The sequence below is a fragment of the Bos indicus genome, chromosome 5 (genome assembly GCF_029378745.1).
Source record: "Bos indicus isolate NIAB-ARS_2022 breed Sahiwal x Tharparkar chromosome 5, NIAB-ARS_B.indTharparkar_mat_pri_1.0, whole genome shotgun sequence".
Classification (NCBI taxonomy): domain Eukaryota; kingdom Metazoa; phylum Chordata; class Mammalia; order Artiodactyla; family Bovidae; genus Bos; species Bos indicus.
This window is the reverse complement of record NC_091764.1, coordinates 120135171-120163045: the sequence shown is the minus strand read 5'-3', so window position 1 is coordinate 120163045 and position 27875 is coordinate 120135171. Positions and strand designations below refer to the sequence as shown.

General features: G+C 67.0%; 1 protein-coding gene across 5 annotated transcripts; it reads left to right on the top strand.

The window, feature by feature from the left end:
- Positions 1-106: 106 nt before the first annotated feature.
- Positions 107-27875, top strand: PLXNB2 (plexin B2). Of its 5 annotated transcripts, none has more exons than XM_070790651.1 (38): positions 107-218; positions 10967-11019; positions 14431-15516; positions 15850-16032; positions 16128-16256; positions 16757-16857; positions 16962-17088; positions 17441-17600; positions 18185-18299; positions 18370-18478; positions 18553-18654; positions 19015-19107; positions 19507-19588; positions 19682-19842; positions 19929-20077; positions 20243-20351; positions 20494-20630; positions 20803-20973; positions 21355-21484; positions 21571-21798; positions 21927-22103; positions 22192-22331; positions 22414-22514; positions 22787-23016; positions 23106-23287; positions 23626-23692; positions 23861-24007; positions 24520-24676; positions 24811-24911; positions 24980-25064; positions 25184-25338; positions 25418-25578; positions 25656-25803; positions 26174-26238; positions 26409-26484; positions 26845-26919; positions 27019-27157; positions 27241-27875. In XM_070790651.1, exons 3-37 carry the CDS (start codon positions 14443-14445, stop codon positions 27121-27123), a joined length of 5532 nt encoding a protein of 1843 aa, XP_070646752.1. In that variant the 5' UTR covers positions 107-218; positions 10967-11019; positions 14431-14442; the 3' UTR covers positions 27124-27157; positions 27241-27875. The 5 variants fall into 5 exon arrangements, with proteins under 5 accessions (XP_070646752.1, XP_070646754.1, XP_070646753.1 ...); XM_070790653.1 differs by lacking the exon at positions 107-218 and adding an exon at positions 7279-7297; XM_070790652.1 differs by lacking the exon at positions 107-218 and adding an exon at positions 7330-7484.

Below are 27875 nucleotides of genomic sequence, written 5' to 3'. Positions count from 1 at the left end.
CCCTCCCCTCCCCCGCCCCCTCCCCTTCCCCCGCCTGGCGAGCCCTCCCCTCCCCCTCCCTCCCATCCCCCTCCCCCGCCGGGGGCGGGGCCGCTGCTCCCGCGCGCTCCGGCCCCTCCTCGGCCACACAAAGGCCCGTCTCCATGGCAGCCGCGCGGGCCACAGCGCTGCGCCGATCGCGGCCCGGGCGCCATCGAGCCTCCGCAGCAAACGAGCAGGTACCGGGACGGGGCCCCGCTCTCGCGGACGGCCGGGCCGGGGGCGGGCTTCATCGTCAGCGCCGCTTGGCCCTGGCATGCGGCGCTCGGGACGCGGGGACCCGGGAGGCTGCCGCCCCGCGGAGGGCGACCCGGGCCTCGGCCGCTGTCGTTCCGTCCGGGCAGCCGGGGCAGGGCCCCTCCCGCCTCGCGCTCTTCCAGGCGGTGGGCGAGGCCCGCGGCGCCGGTGGTGGCCGGGCCGAGGGTCGCAAGTGGGGCGCCGCGCCCCTCCGGAGCCGCTGTGGTTCCCGACCCTCCGTGCTCCTGCCCCCAGCCCTCTGGCCACCGAGATCCGTGCACAGGGCGGAGGTCGGCCCTAACCGTGCAAGAGTCCCAGGCCCGCGCCCACCCAGTCTCGTTCCGGGGTGGCTGAGCCGGAGCTCTCCCGAGGGGCTGGGCCCGCGGTCAGACCTTAGCGGCTCCCACACCCCCGGGCCTGGTGAGGAGGGAATGAGCCAGGCCACCCCTGGGCGCCCCTGCCTGCACCTGCCTGGGTGGAAGGCGGGTGCAGGTTCCGTGTTGGGAGGAGGACGGCCTGGCACCGGGCGAGTCCTGGCGGCCCGGCTGCTTCACTGCGCCGCCGGCTCCCGCGGTTCCGGTGTTGTCTGATGTTTGGGTGGACACTCTGGGACCCAGAAAGTCTCTGTACTCTGCCCGGACCCTGCCCCTCTGTGTGCCTCCGCCTGCGGGAAGCCCTCCTAGATGGGCCTTTCCCACCATTCTGTGCTCAGGTTTCTTGTAAGATTTGAGGAGGGTCCTTGGGCTCAAGGGCTTCAGAGCTTCCTGCCACGTCACTAGGCTCCTCTTCCCAGCCAACTTGGAGAAAGGAAGGGGTCTCGATGGGCTCTGGGGCTGTGGTGGGGGGTCAGGACTGGGGGTGAAGCTCGACCTCAAAGCCAGTGGAACGTTCTGAAGCTTGGAGGGCCCTCTGGGCCTGAGCCTGCCCTAGGGAACCCCTTTCATGCTTAACCTCACCCTCTGCGTCCCCCCACACGTCCAGGCTGGGCCCAGTGGAGACGGGAGAACAAGGCTCCCAGAGGTGGGGGCTCAGCCCGACCCCATATCTGGACATCACCCTGGCATAGAGCGGGGAGCCCCAGAGTTGGACAGCTGGGGCAGGGACTGTCTGTCCTCTGTTCTGAGGCGAGGGTCCCTCGGAGGGCACGGTCAGCATCAGCCTGGCCAAGCCGTTAAGTACGTTTTGTGGCGTGTCAGCTTTCAGGAATTCCTGGAGAAGACTGAAAACAAGCAGGTGCTTTCAGCACATCTGAGCTTGTCACCTCTTCCCAGCACACCTATTGGTGGCCCACCTTCGTCCGACTGTGGGGGGAGGCTTGAGGTCTGGCCCAGGGCTCCTTGCCCCAAGAGAGGAGTGAAGTTGCAGAGAAAAACAAGGGTTTGGAATTCAAGTCCCCCCTCCCCCGCCGGCCGCCTGCCAAGAAGGAATTATTTTGGATTATCCAGCCGTGTCCAGCCACCCAAGGGGGAGGCTGCAGCCGTGGGAGAGAGATCCACTTCCGGGGCCGTGGGTTGAGAGCCCCAGGAGGGAGGGACAGGCAAGTCCGGGCAGCTCCAGCACCTTCCGCGGCTGCTCGGCCGGTCGGGGGCGGGGTGGGAGGGGCTGCGTCACCCGGGCCTGGAGAACGCCCCAGCAGGCCCGCCGAGCCAGCCTGGGGTGCGCCCGAGTTCTCTGGGGGAGGCCGTGGGCCAGGAGAGATCGCGGACCTCTGGTCTCGGCCCCAGGGCAGCCACCCCGCCAGGAGACCCCCCTTCACCTCTGGAGGGCTCAGCACCATGGCCCCAGGCCCTGTGAGGCTGCCTCCCGCGCTGGGTTCAGGGACACACCTTGGGCTTGTTACTCACACCTGGCGGTCGTGCAGTGTGTCCCGGGGTGGCGGGGCAGGCAGGGGTGTGACCTGGGCTGCCTGGAGTGGGTGAGGCGCTGGGGTTCCCCGGGGCCGAATCTCTGACCATTCTCCCGCCTCCTGATTGGCCCACTGACAGAGGCACCCTTGCCTGAAGCCCCTCCGAGCGCCCGGCCCCTGCCTCCACTTCCCCACCTGTCAGTCTGTCCCACCTGTGAGGGGTCCCCCACGGGAGGAGCCCCGCCAGGAGCTGTCTGGGCTGCTACCCGTCACGTGGCCTGCGGGGTCCCAGCGGGCTTGCCTGCAGCCGCACCCCCAGCGGCCCCTGGAGAGTCTGCACTGGGAGGCAGAGTGAGCAGCTGGGCTGGAGGGCTGCAGCCCAGGGGCCTGGCCGCAGCCCAGGCGAGTGGAGCAGAAGAGATTGGATTGGAAGGCTGGGGAGGGGGGTGGTGGCGGCAGCCTGGGGCGGTTCCGTATGGCATATGCCCCTCTGCCCCCGGGACAGCTTGGTTACAGGCCGTGAGCTGTCCCGGGACCTGGGCCATTCCCAGAGCGTGGTGCTCTCTTCCCTGCCTTGGTCTCACATTGCGGGGGCCGAGCTGGTGGTGCCTGGGGATGCTGGGCGTGGGACCGGCTGTGGCTTCGGCGCCTCCCCACGTGGCCCCTGGTCTGGTCCGGGCAGATCCACGCTGCGATGCCAGGCACTCTGTTCCGGGGCTGTCCTGTGATCAGGAAGTCCTCACTCACGTCAGGTCTCAGGCCTTTTTGCTGCAGCAACAGGCACAGCCTCCTGCCTTGGCTTCCTGGGTGGGGGGATAGGGTTTTCCTCTCTGCTGAGACCCTCTTGTGTCCAGAACTTGCTCTAGACAAGGGTGTGGGAAGCAGTCAGGGGAGGAGAGGAGCGATCAGACCTGTCGAAAGCCGAACCGGGCTGGTCTTCCAGCCTCGACCCCGCTCGCCGAGGTGGGTGCAGTTTCACAGGGGCCAGTCTCTAGTTCTTGTGGGGGTTGGATGAGTCCCTCCCCCTGAGGCTAATGGCTATTTGCGTTTGGGGCCTTTAAATGTCTTTGGTCTCGAATTATAGGACGGACTGGGCTGCTGGTGACCCGTAATTGGTGGGGGACACCGGGCTGCGGAGGGCTGGGGGGGGCACTCCGTTTCCCTCTTCTCCCTCTGCCGCATGTGGCCCCTTCGTGGTTTTTCCCTTCCCTGGTTTCATATCCTCACGTGGGTTTCTGCTTCCCTCTGTCCCTGAGGCTTTGAGGACCTCGGTCCCTCAGCTGACCAGGCAGGAGCCCTGCCCTCTCCTGGGCCCCCCAGCCAGACCAGGGCACAGCTGCTCGTGTGAAGGGCGGGGCAGGGCCTGTGTCCTGCCTGCAGTGCCGACCCCAGTGCGTCCTGACTCGATTTGCTTCCTTGGTGTTCACACGCCCATGACAGTAGCTGGACCCAGACCCTCAGGTGGAGCCCAGAGTGACCGTGGGCATACCTGCAGGTCTGCCCCTCTGGTCCCGGGGAGGAGCCCAGGGCTGCCCCCCTCCCCTGGCACTGGGGTCCTGTTTCCTGCCCTCTGGGCCTCTCTGGCGCCCCTCTGCAGCTCCGTGGGGCCTCACTCAGAGACCGGCTCCCCCATCACTGGCAACTCTCCACCCTGTGGGCTGGCCGCACTGGGCAGAGGAGGTGCTGTCCTGGGGTGAGGCGGGGCACCTGGGAGAGGGCTCGGCCTGGGGCCCACGTCCTCAGCCCCTGAGATCACAAGACCTCTAAAACGGGGCGCATCCTGGTGCCAGATGAGTCCGGGCCTGGGCACGCGGGTAGCGAGTGAGGCCTTTGGGTGTCACCCAGGTTCTGACCCTTGTGCTGGCATCAGCCCTGCCCTGGACTTGATTCTTCTGGGTGTGGAGACACGGCTGCTCGGCGCAGGTGGCCAGCGGTTCCCCTGGGGGTGCGGGAGGAGGGGCACCGCGCTGAGCTCAGATCTCTGTGCCTGATGCGGGGCCATCTGAAGCCCCTGCTCAGGAAGAGGAAGAAAGAGGAAAGAGGTTTGATGTCAGCTCTGCAGAGGGCCACCTGTGTCAACACAGCGTCTGGGCAGGGGCCTCTGCCCCCAAGGCAGGAACAGTTCCGGCCACCGGCCTTCTGCCCGGGTCTGGGCCAGGCTGCTGCCTCGCAGGGCATGGGCCCTGATGGGGGCTTGGCCGTGGGGCCCCTTCAGCTCCCTCCAGGCCCCCTGCCCAGTCCCAAGCTGGCCACTGAAGGCTGAGAGGGCTCCAGAGGTCTGCGGTCTCAGCCAGACGTGCAGCCTGGGTCCTTGGGTGCCAGAGGCGCCCCGGAGCAGCCCTGATAGCTGGGGCCTGAGGGACCGTCCTGGAGGAGGAGCGGTGAGATGGGGGCGCTGGGAGGGGCTGGCCGGGCCCCGAGGGTGAGTTCCCAGACCACTAAGCGCTGCGGGCTCCAGGCCTGAGTGTGGGGTCCTGCCCCCACCCCTCCCCAGGCTTTTTCAGAGCCGGGCTTGCTTTGCAGAAGGGCCGGGCCCAGGACACTGCTGTGGGAGGCCAGTGCCCGCCCCAGGAAGGTGGCCACTGCTCTGCGCACACCCCACGGTGGGAGAAGCAGTCTCCAAGCCTCCCTGGGCGAGGGCAGGTGGTTGCAGTGAGGCCCCTGCATGGCCCCCAGCTCCCTTCTCAGCCTTCGAGTCTTTCCCCAGGCTGGCCAGGGGACGTGAGGGGCTAGATCTCCCCTGTCCTGGCATCAGGCCGGATCTGGGGGCCACCGTGGCCATCTCAGGACCCAGGGAGGGAGGTCAGGATGAGAGACAGGAGGCCAAGGAGGAGCCAGAGGAGGAGACTGGCAATGCTTCCTGCAGAGACCCTCGGCCCTGGCCCGTGGGTGGCAGGCAGCTCTGGGCTGAACCGAGCCAGCCCTGAGCTGGGGTGGGTGCGGGGCCTGGCCCCAGGGGCTGGGGGCCACTTCCAGGGCGTGCCATCACAGGGAGGCCGGGTGTCCCCCCAAGTCCTGGCCGCCCCACTGCCCCCTGGCACCTGCAGAGTCCCCCCTCAGCACCCAGCCTCAGCCTGAGCTGGGGCGTTTCCTTGCTGGAAACTCCCGGTGCCTCTGCCCTCCCAGAGCCTGACCCTGAGCCCACCCACTACCCTGCCACAGCTGGACTCCAGATCCTCCCAGCCCTATGAGGCCCCGCCCCTGCGGCCCCTGCAGCCAGCGCGGAGGGCCCAGCCCCCCCTTCCCACGCAGGGTGCCCGGGGTCCACTCCAGGCCTCTCTGCCCTTCTGGGTGCCCTGGGCCAACGCTGAGCTGGGGCTGCCTGAGACGCCCCCAGCCCAAATGGTCGGGTCTGGGGCTCTTCGTCCCGCAAACACCGTGGGCGGAGGGGCAGGACCCCCGAGGCAGGGACCCCCGAGGCATCCCAGATGTGCGCCTGCTCGAGTGTGCTCACGGGTGTGTGTGGGGTGGCTGGCACGCCGGCCTGGCGCAGTGCCCCAGGCTAATTGTGGGGTTCGGCTGTGATGTAGGAGGCGGGGTTGGGGCGGCCGCCACGGCGCTGACAGACTGACAGGCAGATTACAGGCCTTGCCTGCTCCTTGCTCACTGGGCCCTCACCCATCCGCCCCAAGCCTTGCTCCCGCCCCTGCGCAGGGCCTGGGAAGGGGCCCCAGGCCGGGCCTGGGCCTGGGCCAGCTGCAGCCGCCGTGAGCCTCAGGCAGCCCGGCCAGCAGCACCCCACCAGCTGCGGGGGCCAGCCTGGAAAGGGCTGGGCATCAGACATCAGAGCCAGTGGCCATGCCTGCCGCGGCGGGCCCCGCGCCCTCTGCACGGCTCCAGCCTCCCTGCTTGCTGGGGGGACGGGGGTGCAGCGCCTCATGTAGGAGCCCCTCGGGAGCCGGGGCGGCTGGGCCTCCCTGACTCTGCGCGCAGAGGCCCTGCAGTGCCCTCCCTCCACCAGCTAGCCCAGCCCACACTGTGCCTCTTATGCCTCAGTGTGTCTTCCTGTCCCTCTCAGCCCGGCCCTGACCGGCTGCCCACAGGCAGGGGGTCTCTGGGGGTGTCTACCCTCACCCGAGTGCCAGCGCCACGCATCTGTGCACCAGGTGTGGCCTGAGGCCACTGTGGGCCAGGGCCGGCCAGCTGCTGGGAGCACCGCGGGGCCTCCTGACCCTGGGGCGGGAAGGCTTGTCCCCATGTCCCCAGCACACAGCAAGCATTTGGGGGCTTCGGGATGAGCAGATGGGGCAGGTCGGCGGGCCCATCTGGGGGTCCCCTTGAGCACAGGGAAACTGACAGAGGCATTAAGCTGCAAGGTGTTCCGGGGGGCGCGGTTCTGCAGACGAGGGATGTGGGCAAGCCTGAGGGGGAATCAGGGCCCAACCGAGTCCAGGTGGGGCACGGGCGGCTGGCACTCAGGAGGGCAGGCCGAGCAGCACAGTGGAGCCCGTGGGCGCCAGGCCCCACTAAACCCCACCTTCTGCCCCGAGGGCCTGGAAGGCCCAGGAGGCTGTGGGCTGCTGGCAGGGCCCGGCTTGTATTCTTGAATAACAATTCACTGAAACGATGTTCCCCTAAGCCTTCTCTCCACAGGGTCAGGGTCAGGCGGTCGGTCGCTGGGTGAGGCAGTGACTGGGGCCCGTGGCCAACAGCATGGGATCAGCCCGGGGAGCTGCAAAGGCCCAGGGAGCTGCAGAGGTGCCTGAAGGTCAGGGCGGGACACAAGACCCCAGTGAGGGTGACCTCAGATGAAGGCGGAGGGGTGCTCTGAGGTAGCTGGAGTGGGGAAGGCCCACAGGGTCGAGGGGAGCGGGCCAGGAGACCCCCTAGGCAGGCAGCAGGGAGAGCCCTGGGGCTTCTCTGCACCTCCTCACCTTGGCTTTGGGTCTTGGGCCTTTGATCTCTGGCCACAGGGCAGGGGTAACTTTCCTGCTGGGCCCCAGAGCCCCAGCTGCAGGGGAGGCTGCCCAGTCTCCCTCAGCCCCAGCTGGGAGGAGAGGAGCGGCTGGGAGCCGGGCGGGTGGGGAGGGGGAGGTGACACCCTACACCTGGGAGGGTCCCTCGGGAGGCTTTCCCGGCGCTGACGCAAGGCTCCAGCTAGACGTCAGCCAGGTCCCGGCCCGCCCCGGCCCGCCCCCGCTCGGAGGTGTCTGCCCATCGCTCGGCCTTTGCCCGGTGAGTCTGGTTGGGGTGGGGTGGGGTGTCACGCAGGCGGCACTGGGGCCGCAGTGGGTAACTGGAGGACCACGGAGCGCGGGGGCCTGGGCCTGGAGCCGGCGGAAGACAGCCTGACTCCCGCCAGGCTCCCTGGGGACCGGTCCCTGGGACCACGTGGCCGCCGCCACCGTCATCGCGACTGGAGGTCAGTCTCCCCGCGACCGCGCGCCCAGGGGCCCCGGGGAACCCAGTCAGAGGCCCAAGCGCGGCCCCGGGGGCGCGGGGTGCAGGCGGGGCCTCGGGAGGGGTGGTCCGCGGGCGCCGCGCGGGCTCCGGGCCGCCTGGGGTTGCGAGGCCGGGCAGCCCCTCCCCATCGGGGCCGCGCCCCGCCTCCCCGACTGAACTCTGACCCGGGCCCCGGGGCGCGCGGCGGGCCCGCCGGGACTCCTCTCTCCCTGGCCCGGGTGCCGCGACACTACCCTCCCTAGCGCGCCCACTCCCCGCTCTTGTTTTGAAAACAGCGGAGGCTCCGATTTGCCGGCGTAGCGCCGGTTTTGTTTCCTCTGATTTGTTTCGCGCTCCGGGCTAATTGCAGATTTGCATTTTCGTCGCAGGAGCGGAGCGCAGGCGGGTCTCCCGCCGCCAGCTGCCCGGCGGGGGAGGGGCGGCGCTCCGGGCCGGACCGCTGCCCTAGCTACCTCCCGGCCTAGGGTCGGGGGAGTGACTCACGGCCCAGAGCTCTCCGCCAGGGGGTTGATTCCTCCACCCCCTCGGTCCTGGGGGTCCCGAGTGCCCGCCGCGCGGTGCTAAGGCTGCCCCCCGCCCCCACCATTTCGGAGTGTTCCCACCTGGGCCTGAATCTCTGTCTGAACGGCCCCTCTCCGTGTCGGCCGAGCCTGGGTCCCCTGCCCGAGCCCACTGGCTGCCAAGGGCCAGCCCCCATCCCCGCCCCGCCCCGCCCCGCCCGCCACCGCCCCTCCCCCCCCCCCCCCCCCCCCCCCCCCACCGCCGCAGATCTGGCTGCTTTGCGTTGCAACCTCAGCGCTGAGACGTCGCTGCGTCAGTTTTGCTTGAAGATAGTGACAGGAAGGGCCAGTCTGCGCCCCAGGGCCCTCCTCCTGGGGGCCAGGGCTGCAAGGGGCCCTAGCCTGGGGTTGGATCCCTGCCCTGCCCAGTGGGCATCTCCTGTTTGCCTTTTCCTGGCGGGGGAGCAGGGGGTGAGGCTGCTGCTTAGGAGAAAGGAATCGAAGGAGGGAGCCTCGGGGGGCCCGCTGGGCGCGGCTCCTCTGCTCCCCGGGCGGTGGGTGTGTGAGGAGAGGCCTTGTCCCCTCCGGTGCTCAGGCTGGGGAACACCCGCTGAGTGCGGGGGGCTTGGGGACCAGCCCTGGGGGCACGTGCACGCCCAGCCTCCTCTGCCATGTGTCACGCCCATCCTGGATCACAGGGCTGAGACCAAGGGGCGCTCACCGGCCCATCATCACGGCCCATCATGAGACCGTGGGCCATGGTGGGTGAGAGACGGTCCTGCAGGGCTGGGTCAGGCTTGCTGTCTCCGGCTTCTGGGGGAGTGGGTAGGCGTTTTCCAGGGGGACGGCAAAAGCAGAGGCACACTGGCATCATGATGTCACCCTGAGTCCCTCCTCCAGGCACAGATTCACTTACACCTCCCAGCCTCACACTCGGGTTGGCACTGTCATTACCCCTGTGCGCCTCACAGGGAAACTGAGTCACAGGGTAACTTTGTCCATAGCCCATATAACCCTGGGTCGAAAGGGACTCGGCAGCGGCATTGGGTGTGTGTGCTTGTGGCGGGGGTCACCCAGGGCCTCGGACCTGTGGGCGTTCAGCAGAGGGGCCTTCATCTGAGATGGCAGGAATGAGTGGAGCTGTCAGTTGGAGGCAGGGTGGACATGATGGGGCAGCTGGGGGCCGAGCGAAAGGGAGGTGTCCAGGTCCTTCTGAAGGAAATGTGGGCTGCGGGCGCCTGCTGTCGGGAGGAGAGATCTGAGGACCGCCTCCAGCAGAGTCTGCGAGGGGGTCCCTCGCGAGGGGGTCCCTTGGTGCAGGTCCCTCAGGTGAGGCTGTGGCTGGGTGTGTGGGCTTAGGAGCAGCGGGTCCCTTGGAAGAGGCTAGCCTCCCTTGGCCTAGCCTCCAGCACACATGCAGCACCCCCTCCCCAGGTCCTGGGCAGGTGGAGGGCTGGGGCTGGGGACTCGGCCAGGCCAGGCAGAGGGAGCAGGCACGGGGCACACGGAGGCCTGTCCCTTTAGGGGCAGGCCTGCATGCTCCGGCCCCAGGGCTGTGGACCCCGCAGCCCCGAGGCCAGGCCCGGCCCGGCCCTCTCTTAGGCTCCACCGTCCGGACGCCCTTTGGCTTGGCCTTGACTTTGCCTGTGGAGTGGCCTTTGCCCTTTTCACAAAGGCTGCCTAGGCACCTTCACCCCCACACCTGGAGCCTTGAGCTCCTGTTTCTGGTTAACCCTTCCCTGCTTGCTGGGGGCTGAGGACGCCAGCGGGATTTCCTGCCCCGCGTGTGTAGGTATGGCGCCCCCCACCCGCAGGCCTTGCCCCTCCTGGTCTCCCTCAGACCTGCTGGGGGTCTTTCCAGCCCTGGGCCCTCCTCACAGTGTTGGTCGCCACATTTGGGGGCTGTCTGGCACAGGAATGAGGTGCCCGGGGGCATGCTGCTGGCGAGCCAGACAGGGAGCCAGTGGTCAGTGGCCACGGTGGGGCGGGATTCAGTAGACCAGTAGCATGTGCATACTCAATATAATCTTGCAAAAACGTTTTCAAAAAGTGGAACATGAAGCTGCTTTATTGTCTCAGCTCCTTCCTCCCTGCCTCAAGGCTTCACCAGGACTTTCAGTTTGGATGTCCTCTTCTAGAACTTCTCAATTAAACTCATGTGTCTGTATCAACCCCCGTGGGTGGAGAGGCCTGGAATTCTGCACCACAGCTGTCCTCAACAGGTCTGGGCTCTGTCCGGGTCCACACGGACCACCCATCTTCACCAGCACCTTGGGTTCTCAGGGTCCTCCGGTTGCATATTTCCGTGCTGAGAAGTATCCTTGACCAGATCCTCCCTGCGGGTACGCAGGCGTGTTTATCCAGGAGGAGAGGATACAATCGCAGCTTGTTGAGTGCTACAATGTGACAGGCTTTTCAGGCCCACATCCTTTAGTTCTTACAAACCACTGGGCTTTCACAGATAGGGAAAGGAGGCTCAGAGAAGTTAAGTAACTTGTGCAAGATCACACGTCTAGTAAGGAGAATTGCAGAGTTGTGTTTTTTCAGAAAACAATTTTAGTTTTAATCAAAGTAATGTATGTACCTTGCAGGATCTTAGTTCCCCCAACAGAGGACTGAACCCAGCCCCTCGTCAATGAAAGTGCAGAGCCCTAACCACTAGACAGCCAGGGAATTCCTTTCTCTGCCTTTTTGAGCAGAGGCTGGAGGGGCATGCAGGCATACACACCAAGTGGACCTGTGTGCACGGGGGTGCTGGGCTTGGGGCTGGGAGGCCAGTGTCTGGGCGGGGCTGAAGGTGGGATGGAGGAGGCAGGAGAGACTGAGAGTCCGCCAGGATGGCAGAGGCCAGCTGGGGCCCCACGGGCTGCTCCTCGCACCCCAGATGTGGAGGCAGGGGCCAAGCTTGTCGTGAGACCACCGTCTCTCCTTTGCTTTTTAGAGAACCTCAATGTTGGCCTGGAGCAGAGACTGAGCCGGATCACTGAAGCCTGGGTGAGTGTGGGCTAGCGCAAGCTGGGGAAGGTAGTGGGGGCCACAGCCACACAGTGACAGAGCGAGGTGTCCCCACAGGTCTTGTCTGGCCAGGCCCAGCAGGCACGTCTGCCCAAAACCAGGTGCCCTGATGTGAGGGCCGCTGGCAGGACCGCGTGGGAGGGTGGGCTCTGCAGGGAGCCAGAAGTGCCACTGGGCACTGACTGCAGCGCTGCCTTCTGGGAATCGGGCCTGGAGCGGGGGGCACATGTCCAGACGGCTTCCGGGCTGGCAGCAGGCTGGAGCTGTGGACTTCTTGGAAGTGCACCTCCGGATTTCGGCCAGGAAGAGGCGTCTGGTGCCCCTGAGGAAATCCCCGCTGCCCCGGTGAGCAAGCAGGGGTCCCGGACTGCCTTCAAAACAGGAAGCGCCCGTTCCAGGAACACCAGCTGCAGGGAGCTTTGCCGGCTGGGCCTGGCGCCTCCCGTGCGGCGGCCTGAGCGTGGTTCCTGGTCAGGTGGGTCACCCTTTGCTCCTGGGCCTGGCCAGGCAGGTCACCTGAGGCTTTTGTTTGTCCAGGAAGTGGAGGGAACTGCCGCCTGGAGTCCTAGCCCTTCCTGTGACACTGTACAACCTGGGCTTGTGAGAGGGGCTCACTCTGCCCACTGCCCAAGAGGGCTCCTGCGGGTGGCAGGGAGCCCAGGTCTGGCCCCAGCCTCCTGGGGGTGGGGTGGGGCAGGGAACAGCCCAACGTCTGGGCCCCTGGGAGTCAGCAGCAGGATCTGGTCCCCTGGGTGAGGGCACACAGTGCCTTCACCCAGCACGTCTGGTGTAGCAGGCCCAGGGCCCCGGCCCCAGGGGCTCAGTCAAGTGGGCACTAATCAGAGGACGACAAGAGCATTCGGTTTAGGCTCTCTGACCCTCCCATCTCCTGGGACCGAGGGAGAGGAGCCTATGGGGGAGTGGGCGTTGTGCCCGATCGGTCGGTTCTGGGTTCAAGTCCTCCGCGCGTCTGCCGATGGGCAGAGGGGCCTGGACACGGATCCGTCGGAGACCGGGGGCCCTGCTCCCAGGGGCGGCTCCGGCTCCGGCCGCAGCTCCGCCCCCGCCGGCCGGCCCGCCCCCGCCCCCGCCCGCCCGCTCGCTCCCTCCCTGGGCTCGGGGAACATTCCATTCATTCCGCGGCCGGCCTTGGCCGGAGCCGCAGCCGGAGCCAGAGCCGAGCTGGGCCGGGGTCGCGGCGGCGGCAACGCGGGGACGCGGGTGAGCGGGGCCGGGCGGGGGAGAGGCGCGCCAGCAGAGGCCCCGGACGCCCCGCCGCCCGCGCAGCGCCGCCGAGCGGACTTTGCTCCGCGACTGGCCGGCCAGCGGGGCGGGGCGGCCGGGGCAATGGGCGGCGGGGGAGGGGCGGCGGGGCGGGGCCTCCACCCTGGCCGCCCTCCCCCGGGTCTGGGGGGCAGCACCGCAGGCTCCCGAGCGTCGGGCCTCGCGCAGTCCTGGACTGGCGGGTGGCCCAGCCCCACGCCTGGGGGCCTCCGGGGCGTCCTGTCCCCCGCGCGGGCTCCCCGGCCCGCCGAGCCAGAGCCGACTGTGCGCTGGTGGGGCCCCTGCCCCTGGCGGGCCTCCGGAATCTTCCCTGTCCTCCCCAGCCTCTCCGCGCGGCCCGGTCACCCTGGCTGCCCCGCCCTCCTCCTCCTCTCGGGCCACCTCCGCCCCCTTCCCAGGTCCCTGCCATCTCCCCTGCTGGACACCGGCCGGCCGGCCTGTGGGTGGCTCCTCTCCCAGCAGCTTGTCAGGAGGCCCAGGCGGGAGCGCTTCAGAGCAGGGCGTCCTGCGCGGGGGACCGCTGTCCCGCCGAGCTGCCCCCTCCCTGGCCGGGACCCACTGGCGCCCCCCGGTGGCTCTGGGCTGAGGAGGCTTTGTCACCTGGTTCTTGGCTACGCCTCCTCCAGGGGCTCGCGGGACTCGCGGGACGTAGTGGAGATGGGAACAAAGGGATGGAGACCAGCCACAGCCTGGCCGGGGGGCTTCCTAGTGGCCCAGGGATGCTGGGCGGGGGGCGGGGAAAGCAGCCACAGCCTGGGGGGTGGGAGTTCCTAGTGGCTCAGGGAAAGAAGGAAGTCCGCTTACTTCTGTGTAATAGTCACAGGTCCATGAGAGGAAGCCAGACTTTTCCAGTCAACACAGCTTTGCCCAAAGCCAGTGCCCCAGAGAGACCTCTCCCTGGCCACGGAGCAGACAGCTTTCTCCCTCCTGGAGGAGGTGTGAGCAGGAAGGGTGTTGGAGGAGAGGACCAAAGTAGTCGTTTCTTGAGTGAATAAGAGTGTGTCCAGGGAGGTGGTTGTTGAAGGTGGCCGCAGCGGCCGGTGTGGGCAGTCTGGGAGGCCAGGGCCCCTCCTTACCTCTGCCATCCGGGCCAGTCTGCACTTGGCCCTGTGGTCACGGACAGGGCTGCCCTAAACGCCTTGCCAGGCACGGACACCCTCAGGGCAGATGTCAGGGGTACAGGGATGAGGGCTGGGACACAGGTTGGGAGAGGGCAGCCTGAGGGGGTGGTGGCAGAGACTCTCAAGATTGTAATCAGGGTCCCCAAGGTGGGGAGATGCTGGGCCACCCCAAACCGGGAGAGGCCTGCGTGTTGGCAACCCTGAGCTCAGCCCTCATGCGCACGGACATGGGAATGGGCCTGCATACCCACACAGGGGCGTGTGCTCAAGTAGATCCCTGCACACCGACGTGGACTGCTGCTGCCCACACGCTCTCAGTGCTCTGAGAGCACTGCTCTCAGACTCTGGGGTCCCCCTCTCAGAGACATGAGGGTCTCCCCAGCAGGGCAGCTGGACTGCTGTGGCCCTGGGGGGTGGGGGGGTGGGGTGGGGGTCAGGGAGGCAGGCCGGGCTGCAGTCCCCGCAGCTCCTCTGTTTATGGTCAGATCACACAGTGTGCTGAGAGTCAGGCGCAGAACAGGTGTGTGACCCCCGGTTTGCACGTCCGGAGCCTGTCAGCTCAGGTCTTGTGTTGTGGGGAGCGTGGTCTGGGGGTGGTGTCTGGTGCCTCTCAGATCACCCGCACTGTGGGGTCATGGGACGTGAGTGCCTGGGACACTTTCTGCAGGAGGTGCTCTGTTGCCTCAAGGTGGGCCTGAAGGTGCTCTGGGAACCTGGGGGCGAAGGCCAGGGCACAGTCCTGGGGGCGGCCGGCCACACCCAGGCCTGGAGCTGCAGCGCTGGTAGCCTGGCCCGTCAGAGGTTAGGTCACAGGGTGGTCCTCTTGAGGAGGCTTGGGAGACGGTCTCCTTGGAGTTGAGAGTGGGTGTGTCTGGCCAGAGGGGCGGGAAGGCGGGGAAGGGAGTGGGCCTTGGGCTGGGCGTCAGGAGCAGGGTGGGTGGGCCCTCCAGGCTGGCGCAGCCCTGACCCTCCTCTCTTCCCGCAGGGGGCAGGGGCAATGGCGCTGCAGCTCTGGGCCCTGGCCCTCTTGGGCCTGGCGGGCACGAGCGCGAGTCTGCGGCCCCGCAAGCTAGACTCCTTCCGCAGCGAGACGGAGCTAAACCACCTGGTGGTGGACGAGGCGTCGGGCATGGTGTACGTGGGCGCGGTGAACATGCTCTACCAGCTGAGTGCCGACCTGCAGCTGGAGCAGCGGGCGGCCACGGGCCCGGCCCTGGACAACAAGAAGTGCACGCCTCCCATCGAGGTGAGCCAGTGCCACGAGGCCGTGCTGACCGACAACGTCAACCAGCTGCTGCTGCTGGACCCTCCCCGGAGCCGCCTGGTGGAGTGCGGCAGCCTCTTCAAGGGCATCTGCGCCCTGCGCGCCCTGGGCAACATCTCCACGCGCCTCTTCTACGAAGACGGCAGCGGCGAGAAGTCCTTTGTGGCCAGCAACGACGAGAGCGTGGCCACCGTGGGCCTGGTGAGCGCCGCAGACCCCGGCGGTGAGCGCCTGCTGTTCGTGGGCAAGGGCAACGGGCCACACGACAACGGGGTCATCGTGAGCACCCGCCTGCTGGACCGGACCGAGGGCCGGGAGGCCTTCGAGGCCTACACGGACCACGCCACCTACAAGGCCGGCTACATGTCCTCCAACACGCAGCAGTTCGTGGCCGCCTTTGAGGACGGCCCCTATGTCTTCTTTGTCTTCAACCAGCAGGACAAACACCCGGCCCGGAACCGCACGCTGCTGGCACGCATGTGCAAACAGGACCCCTTCTACTACTCCTACCTGGAGGTGGACCTGAGCTGCCTGGACCCCGGCGATGCCCAGGCCCCCGCCTTCGGCACCTGCCTGGCAGCCTCGCTGGACCGGCCGGGCTCCGGCGGGGTGCTGTACGCCGTCTTCAGCACAGACGGCCGGGGCGGTAGGGGGCCTCGGACCGGCCTCTGCCTGTTCCCACTGGACGAGGTCCACCGCAGGATGGAGGCCAACCGCGACGCCTGCTACACGGGCGCACGTGAGGTGGCCCGCGACACGTTCTACAAGCCCTTCCACGGCGACATCCAGTGTGGTGGCCACGTGTCGGTACGTGGCCTCAGCGTCCTCACAGGGGCTTGGGCCACATGCGGGGGGGTCTGTGCGTGGCCCTGCTTGACATGTGTCCACATGCCGCCCTGTTGTGAGGGCTGTGTACGTCTGCACGGGTGTGTGGGGTTTCCACGGGCAGGTCAGCGTGGACACCCACATGGGTGCCTCTTCTCCCAGGTGTTGGGTGCACCGGGGGTGGGGGCTTGGAGCAGTGAGCACCCAGGGGCCCTTGTGTGGCCGGGCTGGTTCTGGGGCATGTGTGCGGCCCTGAGTGCTGGGGGCCATCGCGGGAGAGAGGCCTCGGGCAGGCGTTGACGCCGTGGTCTGCAGGGTGCCAGCAAGAGTTTCCTGTGTGGCTCGGAGCACTTGCCCTACCCGCTGGGCAGCCACGACGGCCTCTCGGTCAAGGCCGTGCTGCACCGTGGCGGCCTGAACCTGACGGCCGTGACCGTGACCACCGAGAACGGCCACACCATCGCCTTTCTGGGCACCTCGGATGGCCGGGTCCTCAAGGTGAGGCCCAGGGCTGGGGCAGGGTGGCTCCCGGCGGGGTCCTCAGTGCACAAGACGGCCCCGCCCTCACTGCGCGCCTGCCCCCGTGCCCGCAGGTGTACTTCGCCCCGGATGGCAGCTCCACGGAGTACGGCGCCATCCTCGTGGAGATCAACAAGAGAATCAAGAGAGACCTGGTGCTGGCCGCAGACCTGGCCAGCCTGTACGCCATGACCCAGGACAAGGTGGGCCCATGGGGCCCTGGAGAGGGGCCGAGCGGCGTGGCAGGGGCCGGCTCTCCTCTCGGGCCCTGACCATGTCTCTGAGCACCTTTCCCGCCTTTGAAACTGTTTCTGTCTATTCTGTGTCTGTCTGGTCCATCTGACCGGAGAATCAGTGCTCCAAGTAAGCCTTCCCCAAGGGCAAGCTGGGCTGAGGGGCCACTCCTATGAGCTCAGATGGGCCAAGTCCCATAGCCTCTTAGGGGCTGATGCAATAGGCACCAGGGAGGTGCCATAACCAAGGGCTCCTTGGCTTCTTGGAACCTGGTGCCAGCTGATCCCGGGCGAGGTCTAGCCTCCTGGGCTGCCCGGAGCCGTCCCTGCTCAGCCTTGCATTGGTGTTGAGGCTCCTAAGGCTTAGCGGGTAAAGGTGGGGTTGAGCTGATGGTCCCAGGCGTCGGTGTCTGGGGGGGGTCCTCTCTGGCTGGAGGCCATAGTCATGCTCGCCGCCCTGGTGCCCTCAGGTGTTCCGGCTTCTCGTGCAGGAGTGTGCCAGCTTCTCCAGCTGCGCTCACTGCCAGAGCTCACAGGACCCCTACTGCGGCTGGTGTGTCGTCGAGGGCCGGTGAGTGCCCAGGGTCTCGGCCCCGCCCAGAATCTGGGGGTGCAGCCCTGCCCCAGCCCGGGGGCTGATGGGCACCAGTCTAAGACTGCCCCCCGCCCTCGCAGCTGCACCAGGAAGGCGGAGTGCCCCCGGGCAGATGAGAGCGGCCACTGGCTGTGGAGTCGCAACGAGTCCTGCGTGGCTGTCACCGGGGCCCACCCACAGAACATGAGCCGCCAGGCCCAGGGAGAGGTGAGTGGGGATGGCCGGGGGCCCACACAGGGCCGTGCTCCTGGCTGTGGTGCTGGGCCTGGGCACAGGGACTCCATCCTTTGTGTGGTCCCCTTTGACCTGGGGTACCCTGAGAATCCAGGACAGACCCAGGCCCTGTCCCAGGAGTGACCCAACCCTAAATGGGGTCCCATTTAGGGGAAGTGGAGTTGGGTTCTAGAGAGCTTTCCAGGGAGCAGGGGTCCACATTCAGGAGGGCGGCCATAGAGCAAACCAGGGGACAGGTGCCCCGGGTGGGGCCGGGCTGGGAGGAGGCCCACTCGCCAGGTTGGGGCAGAAGAGACCTGGTGCGAGCGGCACGGCCCTTCCCCAGGTGCAGCTGACGGTCAGCCCCCTCCCGGCCTTGCGTGACGACGACACGCTGCTGTGCCTCTTCGGAGGATCGCCGCCTCACCCCGCACGCCTGCAGGAGGGCGCTGTGGTCTGCAACTCGCCGAGCAGGAGCAGCCTCCCCCGCACGCCGCCTGGCCAGGGTGAGGCAACTGCTGCCGCCTGCCAAGCCTGGCCCCGGGTGCCCTCCGAGACCCCAGGGCCATACCCTGCCCAGGCGGCGTGCGAGCAGGGTGTGCTGGGCACCTGGCCAGGCGGCGTGCGAGCAGGGTGTGCTGGGCACCTGCCCCGCCCCCATCCCCCGCCCCAGCCAGCTTAGACCGGTGAGGCTGTCCCTGGAGGCCAGGCCCGGCGCCGAGCCTGTCCCCTGAGCACGTGGGGCGGTGGAAGAGGCTCACCGGTGAAGGCAGGGCCTGTGCAGTGACGTGGCCAGGACCTAGAAAGCACTCTGCCCTAGATGCCAGGGAATCACGGCTCTTGACGCCCACAGGGACAGAAAGGTGGCCAGCGTTTCAGGGCGGGGGCCAGGCAGCGCAACACCGGAGCCAGGATCTGACGGAGGCCTGGCTGAGCCCTCGGGCTGGTTCCAGCCAGGGTCTCTGCACTTGGTGTCCTGTGGGAGACTGACGCAAGGCTGGCTTGGGACCACAGGAGGCCCGGTTCCTGCCTCCCCATCCCCCACGGGCCAGCCTTGCCCGCAGCCCCACCCAACGCCATCCCTCCGCAGATCATGTGGCCGTGACCATCCGGCTCCACTTCAAACGCGGCAACGTCTTCCTGACCTCCCACCAGTATCCCTTCTATGACTGCCGGGAGGCCATGAGCCTGCAGGAGAACCTGCCGTGAGTGGCTCCCCCGCCCACCCCTGGCCCCCGCTGCGGCCCCCAGGCCCCTCACCACCCCCTCTTCCAGGTGCATCTCCTGCTCCAGCAATCGCTGGACCTGCCAGTGGGCGCTGCTTGAGCACGCGTGTCAGCAGGCCTCGCCCGGCCCCGAGGACGGCGTCGTCGGCGCCCACATGGTGAGGGCCCGGGCCGCTGGGGGCCCAGCTGCTCAGCCGTGGCCTGGCAGATCCTGACCACTCCCCCTCCCCAGGAGGACGACTGCCCCCAGTTCCTGAACCCCAGCCCGCTGGTCATCCCCGTGAATCACGAGACGGACGTGACCTTCCAGGGCAAGAACCTGGACACGGTGCAGGTGGGGGTGCTGCAGGGCCTGGGCCTGGGGGTGGGGCTTACTCCGGGCCCGCCCCCTGCAGACAGGAAACCATCTCCTCTTAGCGCTCAAGGCCCAGCGTGTGGGGGAGGCAGAGAGATCTGGGAGGATCGGTGGCGTTTGGATGGGCCGCGAGCGTTCAGGGTTTAGGAGCCTGGCAGCGAGTGTTGCTCAGGAGGGAGCAGTAGGTGGGCCCATAAGGGGACCGAGCTGTGGCAAAGTGTTCCTTGGGCGGGGACGCCCCAGCGGCCTGGGAGCTGTGTGGCGCGGCGGGCTCTGGGGCCCAGGGCAGGGTGGGGTGGGGTGGCCCAGCCGGGGTGTCCTGACTGGCCCGTCTGGCAGGGCTCCCCACTGCTTGTGGGCAGTGACCTGCTCAAGTTTGAGGCGTTGGTCAGCACGCAGGAGCCAGGAACCTTCTCCTTTCGGACTCCGAAGGTACGCCTCCCTGGGTGGGTGGGCCGGGTTGGTGGACCCCATGGAGGCGGCCAATTCCCTCCTCGGCTTGATGGCATCACCGACTGAATGGACTCGGGTCTGAGCGGGCTCCGGGAGGCAGTGAAGGACAGGGAGGCCTGGCGTGCTGACCCCCACGGGGTTGCACAGAGTTGGACACGACTGTGCAACTGAACAGCAACAAGCTTGAGGGGTGCGGGGGGCAGGCCCACCACACCAGTCTGCTGAGGAAGCAGGCGGCAGGCAGGCACAGCCTCGGGGCGTCCCTGTGCCCCCCGGCTCCCTGGAATGGGAATCGCCCTCCGCTGTGTGGGGACACGTGGTCGTGGCCGTCGGGGACCTTGTGGGAGCCGGGGGTGCAGCGTGCCCGTGTGCCCCCAGCTGACCCACGACGCCAACGAGACGCTACCCCTGCACCTGTACGTCAAGTCCGCCGGCAAGAATGTTGACAGCCGGCTGCAAGGTGGGCCGGCGGGCAGGCAGCTGGGCGGGCGGGCGGGCGGGCGGGCGCGGGAAGCAGGACGGCCCTGCTGACGGCCGGCTTCTCTCTCTGCAGTGACCCTCTACAACTGCTCCTTCGGCCGCAGCGACTGTAGCCTGTGCCTGGCCGCTGACCCCGCCTACCGCTGCGTGTGGTGCAGCGGGCGGAGCCGCTGTGTGTACGAGGCCCTGTGCAGCAATGCCACCTCCGAGTGCCCGCCGCCCGTCGTCACCAGGGTGAGCCCCCCAGCCCCTCACCCACAGGAGAGCTCCGGCTCTGCCACCCCGGGACCCCTGGGACAGCCAGGCTCTGCCAATTTCAGATCCAGCCTGAGACCGGCCCGCTGGGTGGAGGCATCCGCGTCACCATCCTTGGGTCAAACCTGGGGGTCAGAGCGGACGACGTGAAGAGGGTCACTGTGGCTGGCCAAAACTGTGCCTTTGAGCCAGAACGGTACTCCGTGTCCACCCGGTGAGTGGGCAGCCCGTGACCTGGACTCCCAGGGCTGGGCTAGGCCCTGTCCTAGGGGGCCAGGGGACTGGGGGCCATGGAGAGGGGAGACGTGGTCCAGGTGTGCGTGGGTGCCCAGGCGTTGCACACCCACAGAGTGTGCCCACCTGCCTGCCACCCACGCAGGATTGTGTGCACCATCGAGGCTGCAGAGGAGCCCTGTACAGGCGGCGTCGAGGTGGACATCAATGGAAAGCTTGGCCATTCACCTCCCCACGCCCAGTTCACCTACCAGGTAAGTGCCTGGCAGGTCAGCACAGATGTGGGCAGGGTCTGGGGGCCTCCTGAAGGCGGCTATGGCCCAGGGGAGGCCCGAGCTGGGCGGAGGGCCTGCGTCCCCACCCAGCCCTGAGCCAGATGCCCTGCCCCTCTTCCAGCAGCCCCAGCCCCACAGTGTGGAGCCCAAGCAGGGGCCACAGGCGGGCGGCACCACGCTGACCATCAATGGCACCCACCTGGACACAGGCTCTGAGGAAGACGTGAGAGTGACCCTCAATGACGTCCCTTGTAACGTGTGGGTGTCACCCACAGGTCGCCAAATACTGGTCTCCCCTGGTCCTGGGGACAGGGTGAGGGCCCTCCGGCCATGACCCTGTGTCCATCCTGGAGGGGGTAGTGGTCCCACTGACCTGGGGCTGGGGTGGTCCCCGGGTGGGGCTGACGCTGACTGGCTCTCATACCCTCAGGACACAGTTCGGGGCCCAGCTTCAGTGTGTCACTGGCCCCCAGGCGGTTCCGGGAGAGCTGGCCCTGAAGATTTACTATGGGGGCTCTGAAGTGCCCAACCCTGGTATCACCTTCACCTACCGTGAGAATCCAGTACTGCGGGCCTTTGAGCCACTGCGGAGCTTTGTCAGGTGTGACGGGGGCCCCTTGGTAGCAGGTGCCCCCCACACCCACCCTGTTCGGCTGTTTCCCAGACGCTCTCTGCCCTCCACCCTCGTGAGGATTGGCAGATGCTGGTCTGGGTGACAAGAGAGGGCCTCCCAAACTCCCCACTGTCCCCCCAGGTCCCTTCCCCCCTAGACCCCCAAGTGGACAGCCTCCCTGCCCTCTCACAGTGCAGGAGGGCAGTGCTCAGTCGCGTGCTCTGGGCACACCTTCCGCCTTGCAGCAGGTCTGTGCTCACACTGACCTGCAAGTGTATCCCAGATGGTGGTGGGTGGGGTCAGGGACGTAGCCCTGCAGGGCACTCGCCTTGCCCGGTGTGCCCACTCTGTCTCCTCCCTGTCCCCCAGCGGTGGCCGGAGCATCAACGTCACAGGACAGGGTTTCAGCCTGATCCAGAGGTTCGCCATGGTCGTCATAGCTGAGCCCTTGCAGTCCTGGAGGCGGCGGCGGGAGACCGGACCGCTGCATTCTGTGACGGTCAGTCCTGGTGCCCGCTATCGGTACAAGCCAGGGCTGGAGGCCCCCTGTGCCAGGTGGCCTAAAGGTCCCGCCTTGGTCCTCAGGTCGTGGGCACGGAGTACGTGTTCTACAATGACTCCAAGGTCGTATTCCTGTCCCCGGCCGTCCCTGAGGAGCCTGAGGCCTACAACCTCACCGCGCTCATCCGGATGGACGGACACCAGGCCCTGCTTAGGACGGAGGCTGGTGCCTTTGAGTACGTCGCGGACCCCACCTTCGAGAACTTCACCGGGGGTGTCAAGAAGCAAGTCAACAAGCTCATTCACGCGCGGGTGAGGACCAGCGCAGCCCCGGGGGCAGGTCCTGAGCGGTGCGGGCAGGGAGCAGCCCAAGGCCTGGCCTGAGCTGTTCGGGGCCTCCCTGATGCCCTCCTGGTCACTGTGACAACCCCCCACCCCAGGGCACCAATCTGAACAAGGCTATGACCATTCACGAGGCCGAAGCCTTTGTGGGTGCTGAGCGCTGCATCATGAAGACGCTGACGGAGACCGATCTGTACTGTGAGCCCCCAGAGGTGCAGCCCCCTCCCAAGCGGAGGCAGAAGCGAGACACGGCCCACAACCTGCCAGAGTTCATTGTGCGTGTGGGGTGGCGCGGGCTGGGGGGCGTGCGGGGGTGTCTTTGGTGCGGGCCCCCTGGTCTTTGCTGAGTCTCTCCCCACGCAGGTGAAGTTTGGCTCACGGGAGTGGGTGCTGGGCCGAGTAGAGTACGACACGCGCGCGAGCGACGTGCCTCTTAGCCTCATCCTGCCGCTGGTCATCGGGCCCATGGTGGCTGTCATCGCTGTGTCTGTCTACTGCTACTGGTGAGCCGGCCTCCACCCCTCGGCCACACCCACCAGCTGGCACCACCCAGGCCGGGTCCCAGGAGCTTCCCTGTGCCTCCAGGAGGAAGAGCCAGCAGGCAGAGCGGGAGTATGAGAAGATCAAGTCCCAGCTGGAGGGCCTGGAGGAAAGTGTGCGGGACCGCTGCAAAAAGGAGTTCACGGGTAGGCGGGTCCCGGCAGAGGGGGGTCTCAGGGGGCAGGTCATGGGAAAGGTGAGCTCGGGGGCCAGGTTCTGGGAGAGGGAGTCTCGGGGTGGGGGGCAGGTCCCAGGAGAGGAGGGCTGGGGGGCGGTCCTGGGAGAGGGGAGCTCAGGGGCGGGTCCCAGGAGAGGAGGGCTCGGGGCAGGGTCTGGGAGAGGGGGGCTCGGGGGGGCTGTCAGAGGAGGGTGGGCGGCCAGCGACGGCCATGCGTGCCTTACCCCGACCCCTTTGCAGACCTGATGATTGAGATGGAGGACCAGACCAACGACGTGCACGAGGCAGGCATCCCCGTGTTGGACTACAAGACCTATACCGACCGCGTCTTCTTCCTGCCCTCCAAGGACGGCGACAAGGACGTGATGATCACGGGCAAGCTAGACATCCCCGAGTCTCGGCGGCAGGTGGTGGAGCAGGCACTCTACCAGTTCTCCAATCTGCTCAACAGCAAGTGCTTCCTCATCAATGTGAGCGCGGCCTTTGGCTGTGGGTGGGGGCGGGGCTTGCGTGGGCGGGGCCCCTGGAAGGGCGGGGCTCTGACCGGCCTGCACTTCAGTTCATCCACACCCTGGAGAACCAGCGGGAATTCTCCGCCCGCGCCAAGGTCTACTTTGCGTCGCTGCTGACCGTGGCTCTGCACGGGAAGCTGGAGTACTACACAGATATCATGCGCACGCTCTTCCTAGAGCTCATGGAGCAGTACGTGGTGGCCAAGAACCCCAAGCTGATGCTGCGCAGGTGTGTGGGGCAGGGCGGGGGCCCACCTCTGGGGCCTGGGGTGGGGGTGCAGCAGGGCGCACAGGCTTGTCCAGGCACCTGGTTGGCCGGCAGGTGTAGCTAGGGCTAGTGAGTAGGGCAGAAGGAGGCATTGCTCCTCCGTGTGGTCAGCACTGTCGCATGGGGTGGATGATGAAATGCCCTCCCTGAGGGGCCTGGGAGATTGGTCACTGCAGGAGATGGAGACCCGGGACGTGGATGGAGCCTGGGCTGCCGTACCTGGCCTGGGTACCTAAAGAAGCCAGCTGATCCTCAGGACACTAGCGGGTCCCTTGTACAAAGCCTTTCTGCACCTTCAGGTCTGAGACAGTGGTGGAGAGAATGCTGTCTAATTGGATGTCTATCTGCCTGTACCAGTATCTCAAGGTGGGTCCCACCCAGCTCTGCTGGGGGTGGGGGCAGGGCGAGGTCCCAGGGGGTGCTGGAACCTTCCAGTGTCCACCTTCCCGGGGCCCAGCTCCATCTGGATGGGTCTGCTTCCCACCCTGGTGTGGTCAGTCCCACCCCTGGCTCAGCCACCTTACTTTGTTCCAGGATAGTGCAGGGGAGCCGCTGTACAAGCTCTTCAAGGCCATCAAGCATCAGGTAGAGAAGGGGCCGGTAGATGCTGTGCAGAAGAAAGCCAAGTACACCCTCAACGACACAGGGCTGCTGGGGGACGATGTGGAGTACACACCCCTGGTGAGCCCCCAGGGCTGGTTCCGGGCCAGCCTCAGAACCAGAAGCTGGATGCCACTTGCCTCCTTCACGGATTTACATTAGCACCAGTCCCCTGTGCTGGGCCCACCCCTGCCCAGGGAGGGGTCTGGGTCCTGGATTCCTGGAGAGGGGCTCTAAGGGCCACAACCCCAGGCCGGCTGCCTCCTGGGTTCCCAGGCTGCTGCAGGCGTGTGTGGGGCCCAGCGCACTGAGCGTGTGGTGGTAACCGTGTGTACGGGGAGGCGGTGCATGGCGTGTGCTCCCGTGATTCCTTGTGTGTGTTGTGATGGCTGCACGTGAGCAGCTCCCTGTTTTCTGTCCTGCTGAGCCACGGTGCAGGTAAAGGTGAGGCCCCGAGTACTGTCGGGCTCAGGACGCTCTGCTCCTTCTCCTCCACCAGAGAGGCTGCCATCAGGAGGAGGCCCACGCCTGCTTCCAGTTTGGGGCGAGCGAGGGCGAGGGCCCCTCCCCAGCTGGTCCTCTGTTCTGTGCAGACGGTGAGCGTGATCGTCCAGGACGAAGGGGTCGATGCAGTTCCAGTCAAGGTCCTCAACTGCGACACCATCTCCCAGGTCAAGGAGAAGATCATCGACCAGGTGTACCGCACTCAGCCGTGCTCCCGCTGGCCCAAGGCCGACAGCGTGGTCCTCGGTGAGCCCCGTCCCTGGAGGCTTGGCTCTGTGCCCCGAGGAGCCGGGTCGGCCGGGGGCGTGGGGGTGGCGAGAGGGAGGCCAGCCCGGTGGGCTGGGATGGGGTTCCTGGAGCTGGGCTGTGTCCTCCCGCAGAGTGGCGTCCGGGGTCCACAGCCCAGATCCTGTCAGACCTGGACCTGACCTCTCAGCGGGAGGGCCGGTGGAGGCGCGTCAACACGCTGATGCACTACAACGTGAGTGGGGCACGGGGAGGGCCCGTGGAGGGGGGTGTGGAGCAGGCCCTCACGTCCCTGTTCCCCAGGTCCGGGACGGAGCCACTCTCATCCTGTCCAAGGTGGGGGTCTCCCAGCAGCCCGAGGACAGCCAGCAGGACCTGCCTGGGGAGCGTGAGTCCCTTCTCCTTGTCTGGCCCCTTCTGGCCCCTGAGGACCTGAGCCAGGGTCCACCCGGTGCTGGGACCCCGGCCCTGGGCTCTGGTCCTCGCCCCTCACAGCCGCTCCCACAGGCCACGCCCTCCTGGAGGAAGAGAACCGGGTGTGGCACCTGGTGCGGCCCACGGACGAGGTGGACGAAGGCAAGTCCAAGCGCGGCAGCGTGAAGGAGAAGGAGCGTACCAAGGCCATCACCGAGATCTACCTGACCCGCCTGCTGTCCGTCAAGGTGGGCCTCGCTGGGCGTGTGGGCGGCAGGCCTGGCCCTCCCGCCCCTCGGCGCCCGGCTGAGCCCCGCCCCCCCACAGGGCACGCTGCAGCAGTTCGTGGACAACTTCTTCCAAAGCGTGCTGGCGCCCGGGAACGCGGTGCCACCGGCGGTCAAGTACTTCTTCGATTTCCTGGACGAGCAGGCAGAAAAGCATGACATTAAGGATGAGGACACCATCCACATCTGGAAGACCAACAGGTGGGGAGTCCGCCGCGCCCCACCCCGCCCGCCCTGCTCCTTGACGCTCCTCCTCACGCCCTGTTGTTCTGCCTCAGTTTACCGCTCCGCTTCTGGGTAAACATCCTCAAGAACCCCCACTTCATCTTCGACGTGCACGTCCACGAGGTGGTGGACGCCTCCCTGTCGGTCATCGCGCAGACCTTCATGGACGCCTGCACGCGCACAGAGCACAAACTGAGCCGCGTGCGTGCTGCCGCGGGCCGCCCGGGGGGCGGGGCGTGGACCGGGGGCGTCAGGGTAGCAGGCTGCGGCGGGGTGAGGGGTCAGTTCAGGTGTGGGTTCGCACGTGGAGGCTGGAGGTCAGGAGGAAGGCAGGTGCCGGTCCCTGGCGTGCTGGGAGACCCTGTGGGGAGCGGCCCTCTGGCAGTCAGGGACCCTGTCGTCCTTCCCCTTCCACGAGAAAGAGTGAGTTTTACTGTAAATTACAAAACGACAAAAACAGCGTCAGGTCTGTGGCCGGGCAGGGCAGCTACCCTGTGGGAACCCTTCTCCCGCATACCCTTCTTCGTCTGGGTGTCTTGGCCTGGGTGTCACTTGGCTCCAATCCCCACAGGACTCTCCCAGCAACAAGCTCCTCTACGCCAAGGAGATCTCCACCTACAAGAAGATGGTGGAGGAGTGAGTCCCGCACACCCGCCCGCCAGGCCAGACCCCGCCTGCCCACCCTTGGCGCCCACCCAGCGGGGCTCCTGGGTGGTGCCTGTGATCAGGAGGAGGGCCCAACCTCTGGGAACCACTGCCCCCCACTTCCAGTACCCCCACCCCGTGTAACTCTCTCTCCCCCACAGCTACTACAAGGGGATCAGACAGATGGTGCAGGTCAGCGACCAGGACATGAACACACACCTGGCAGAGATTTCCCGGGTAAGGGGGGACAGGGGACACAGGTGGTGACCCCACCCCCCGGGGATTAGCCCTCTGCCCCACCCTGAAGGCCCCACGGAGGCGGGGATGTGGGGCAGGCAGGAGACAGCCCTGGGGGCAGGTGACGTTGTGCCCACAGGACCCAGAGAGGCGCCGGCCAGGGACACGTGGGGCGCTGGGGACAGCTCTGAGCCAGCCCCACTTGCCCGGGGCCCCCATGGATGGGAAGCTGTCTGTGCCTGGCACGCTGTGTGTCTGAGTGTTGTGACGGGGTCGGAGGGGGGTCCTTCGTATCTGCCCACCCCCTGGGGCACAGCCTCCGGCCCCCGTGGTCATGCAGCCCCTGCCCCGGCCCTTCAGGCACACACGGACTCCCTGAACACCCTCGTGGCCTTGCACCAGCTCTACCAGTACACGCAGAAGTACTACGACGAGGTAGGGGGCCCAGCCTCCCCGGGGACGGCCGCGCTCCTCGGGCGCCCCCTCCCCTGGCCTGTGGTCTGACATCTCCCGCACCCCCCTCCCCCAACCAAGATCATCAACGCCCTGGAAGAGGACCCCGCCGCTCAGAAGATGCAGCTGGCCTTCCGGCTCCAGCAGATCGCGGCTGCGCTTGAGAACAAGGTCACAGACCTCTGACCTCCGACCTCCAGCATCACGGTCTGGGACACAGGTGTGTGATGCGCGGTGCCAGGCGCTGGGCAGCCCTGGGGGAGCGGGCCGAGCGGGCAGGACTCACCCTCCTCTCTCCGGCAGAGGAGCAGCCCCGGGCTTCCGAGTGTGTGTGGCGGGGGACCACCCCCCCAGCGTTTGTAGCCGCGTTAGCATCTTTCCCTGAGCAATAGAGCCGGGCGCCGCCAACACCAGCTCCCTCTCGAAGAACCAGCATCCAGTGTGTCTCCTGAGTGATTCAAAAAACGTGCCTTACGTCCCGGTGCCACGCTGGGCTGCTGGGGGCAGTCAGGCTGCAGTCCCCTCCCTGAGCACCAGCAGCCGCCTCAGACACCTGGGTTTGGCCTCCAGCGGCGGGGCCTGAGTGCCTGCGGCCCCCAGGACCCAGTGCCCGGACCTTGTGCATCCTCCCCGCCCGGATGGAGGCAGAGAAGCGGTACGATGCCTCGATGACCTCGTGGGCTTGCCCGGCGGGGTGCCGGCGCTCCGGGGACTCCGTGCTGCAGGCCCCACCTCAAAGGTCAAGCTGGACGTCAGACGTCAAGGCCCAGGTGGCCAGAAGGGCCCCAGCAGACGGGGGGTCCTGGTCTCAGCCTGTCAGACAGGCTGACCTGGAGGCCCTGCCCAGGTCTGGGGGGCCAGGAGCAGGTCTGCCAGGACCACCCCAACCCTTTTTGTAAATCTTGTGAATTGTAAATCGAATACAGTGGTTTTTTTCA

Bases quoted from the DNA above. Each gene is read 5' to 3' on its own strand.
- PLXNB2 (XM_070790651.1), top strand. From the start codon at position 14,443: ATGGCGCTGCAGCTCTGGGCCCTGGCCCTCTTGGGCCTGGCGGGCACG. The intron at 16,033-16,127 runs GTGAGGCCCAGG...CCGTGCCCGCAG, and splicing joins CGGATGGCCGGGTCCTCAAG to GTGTACTTCGCCCCGGATGG. The intron at 26,239-26,408 runs GTGAGTCCCGCA...TCTCCCCCACAG, and splicing joins TACAAGAAGATGGTGGAGGA to CTACTACAAGGGGATCAGAC.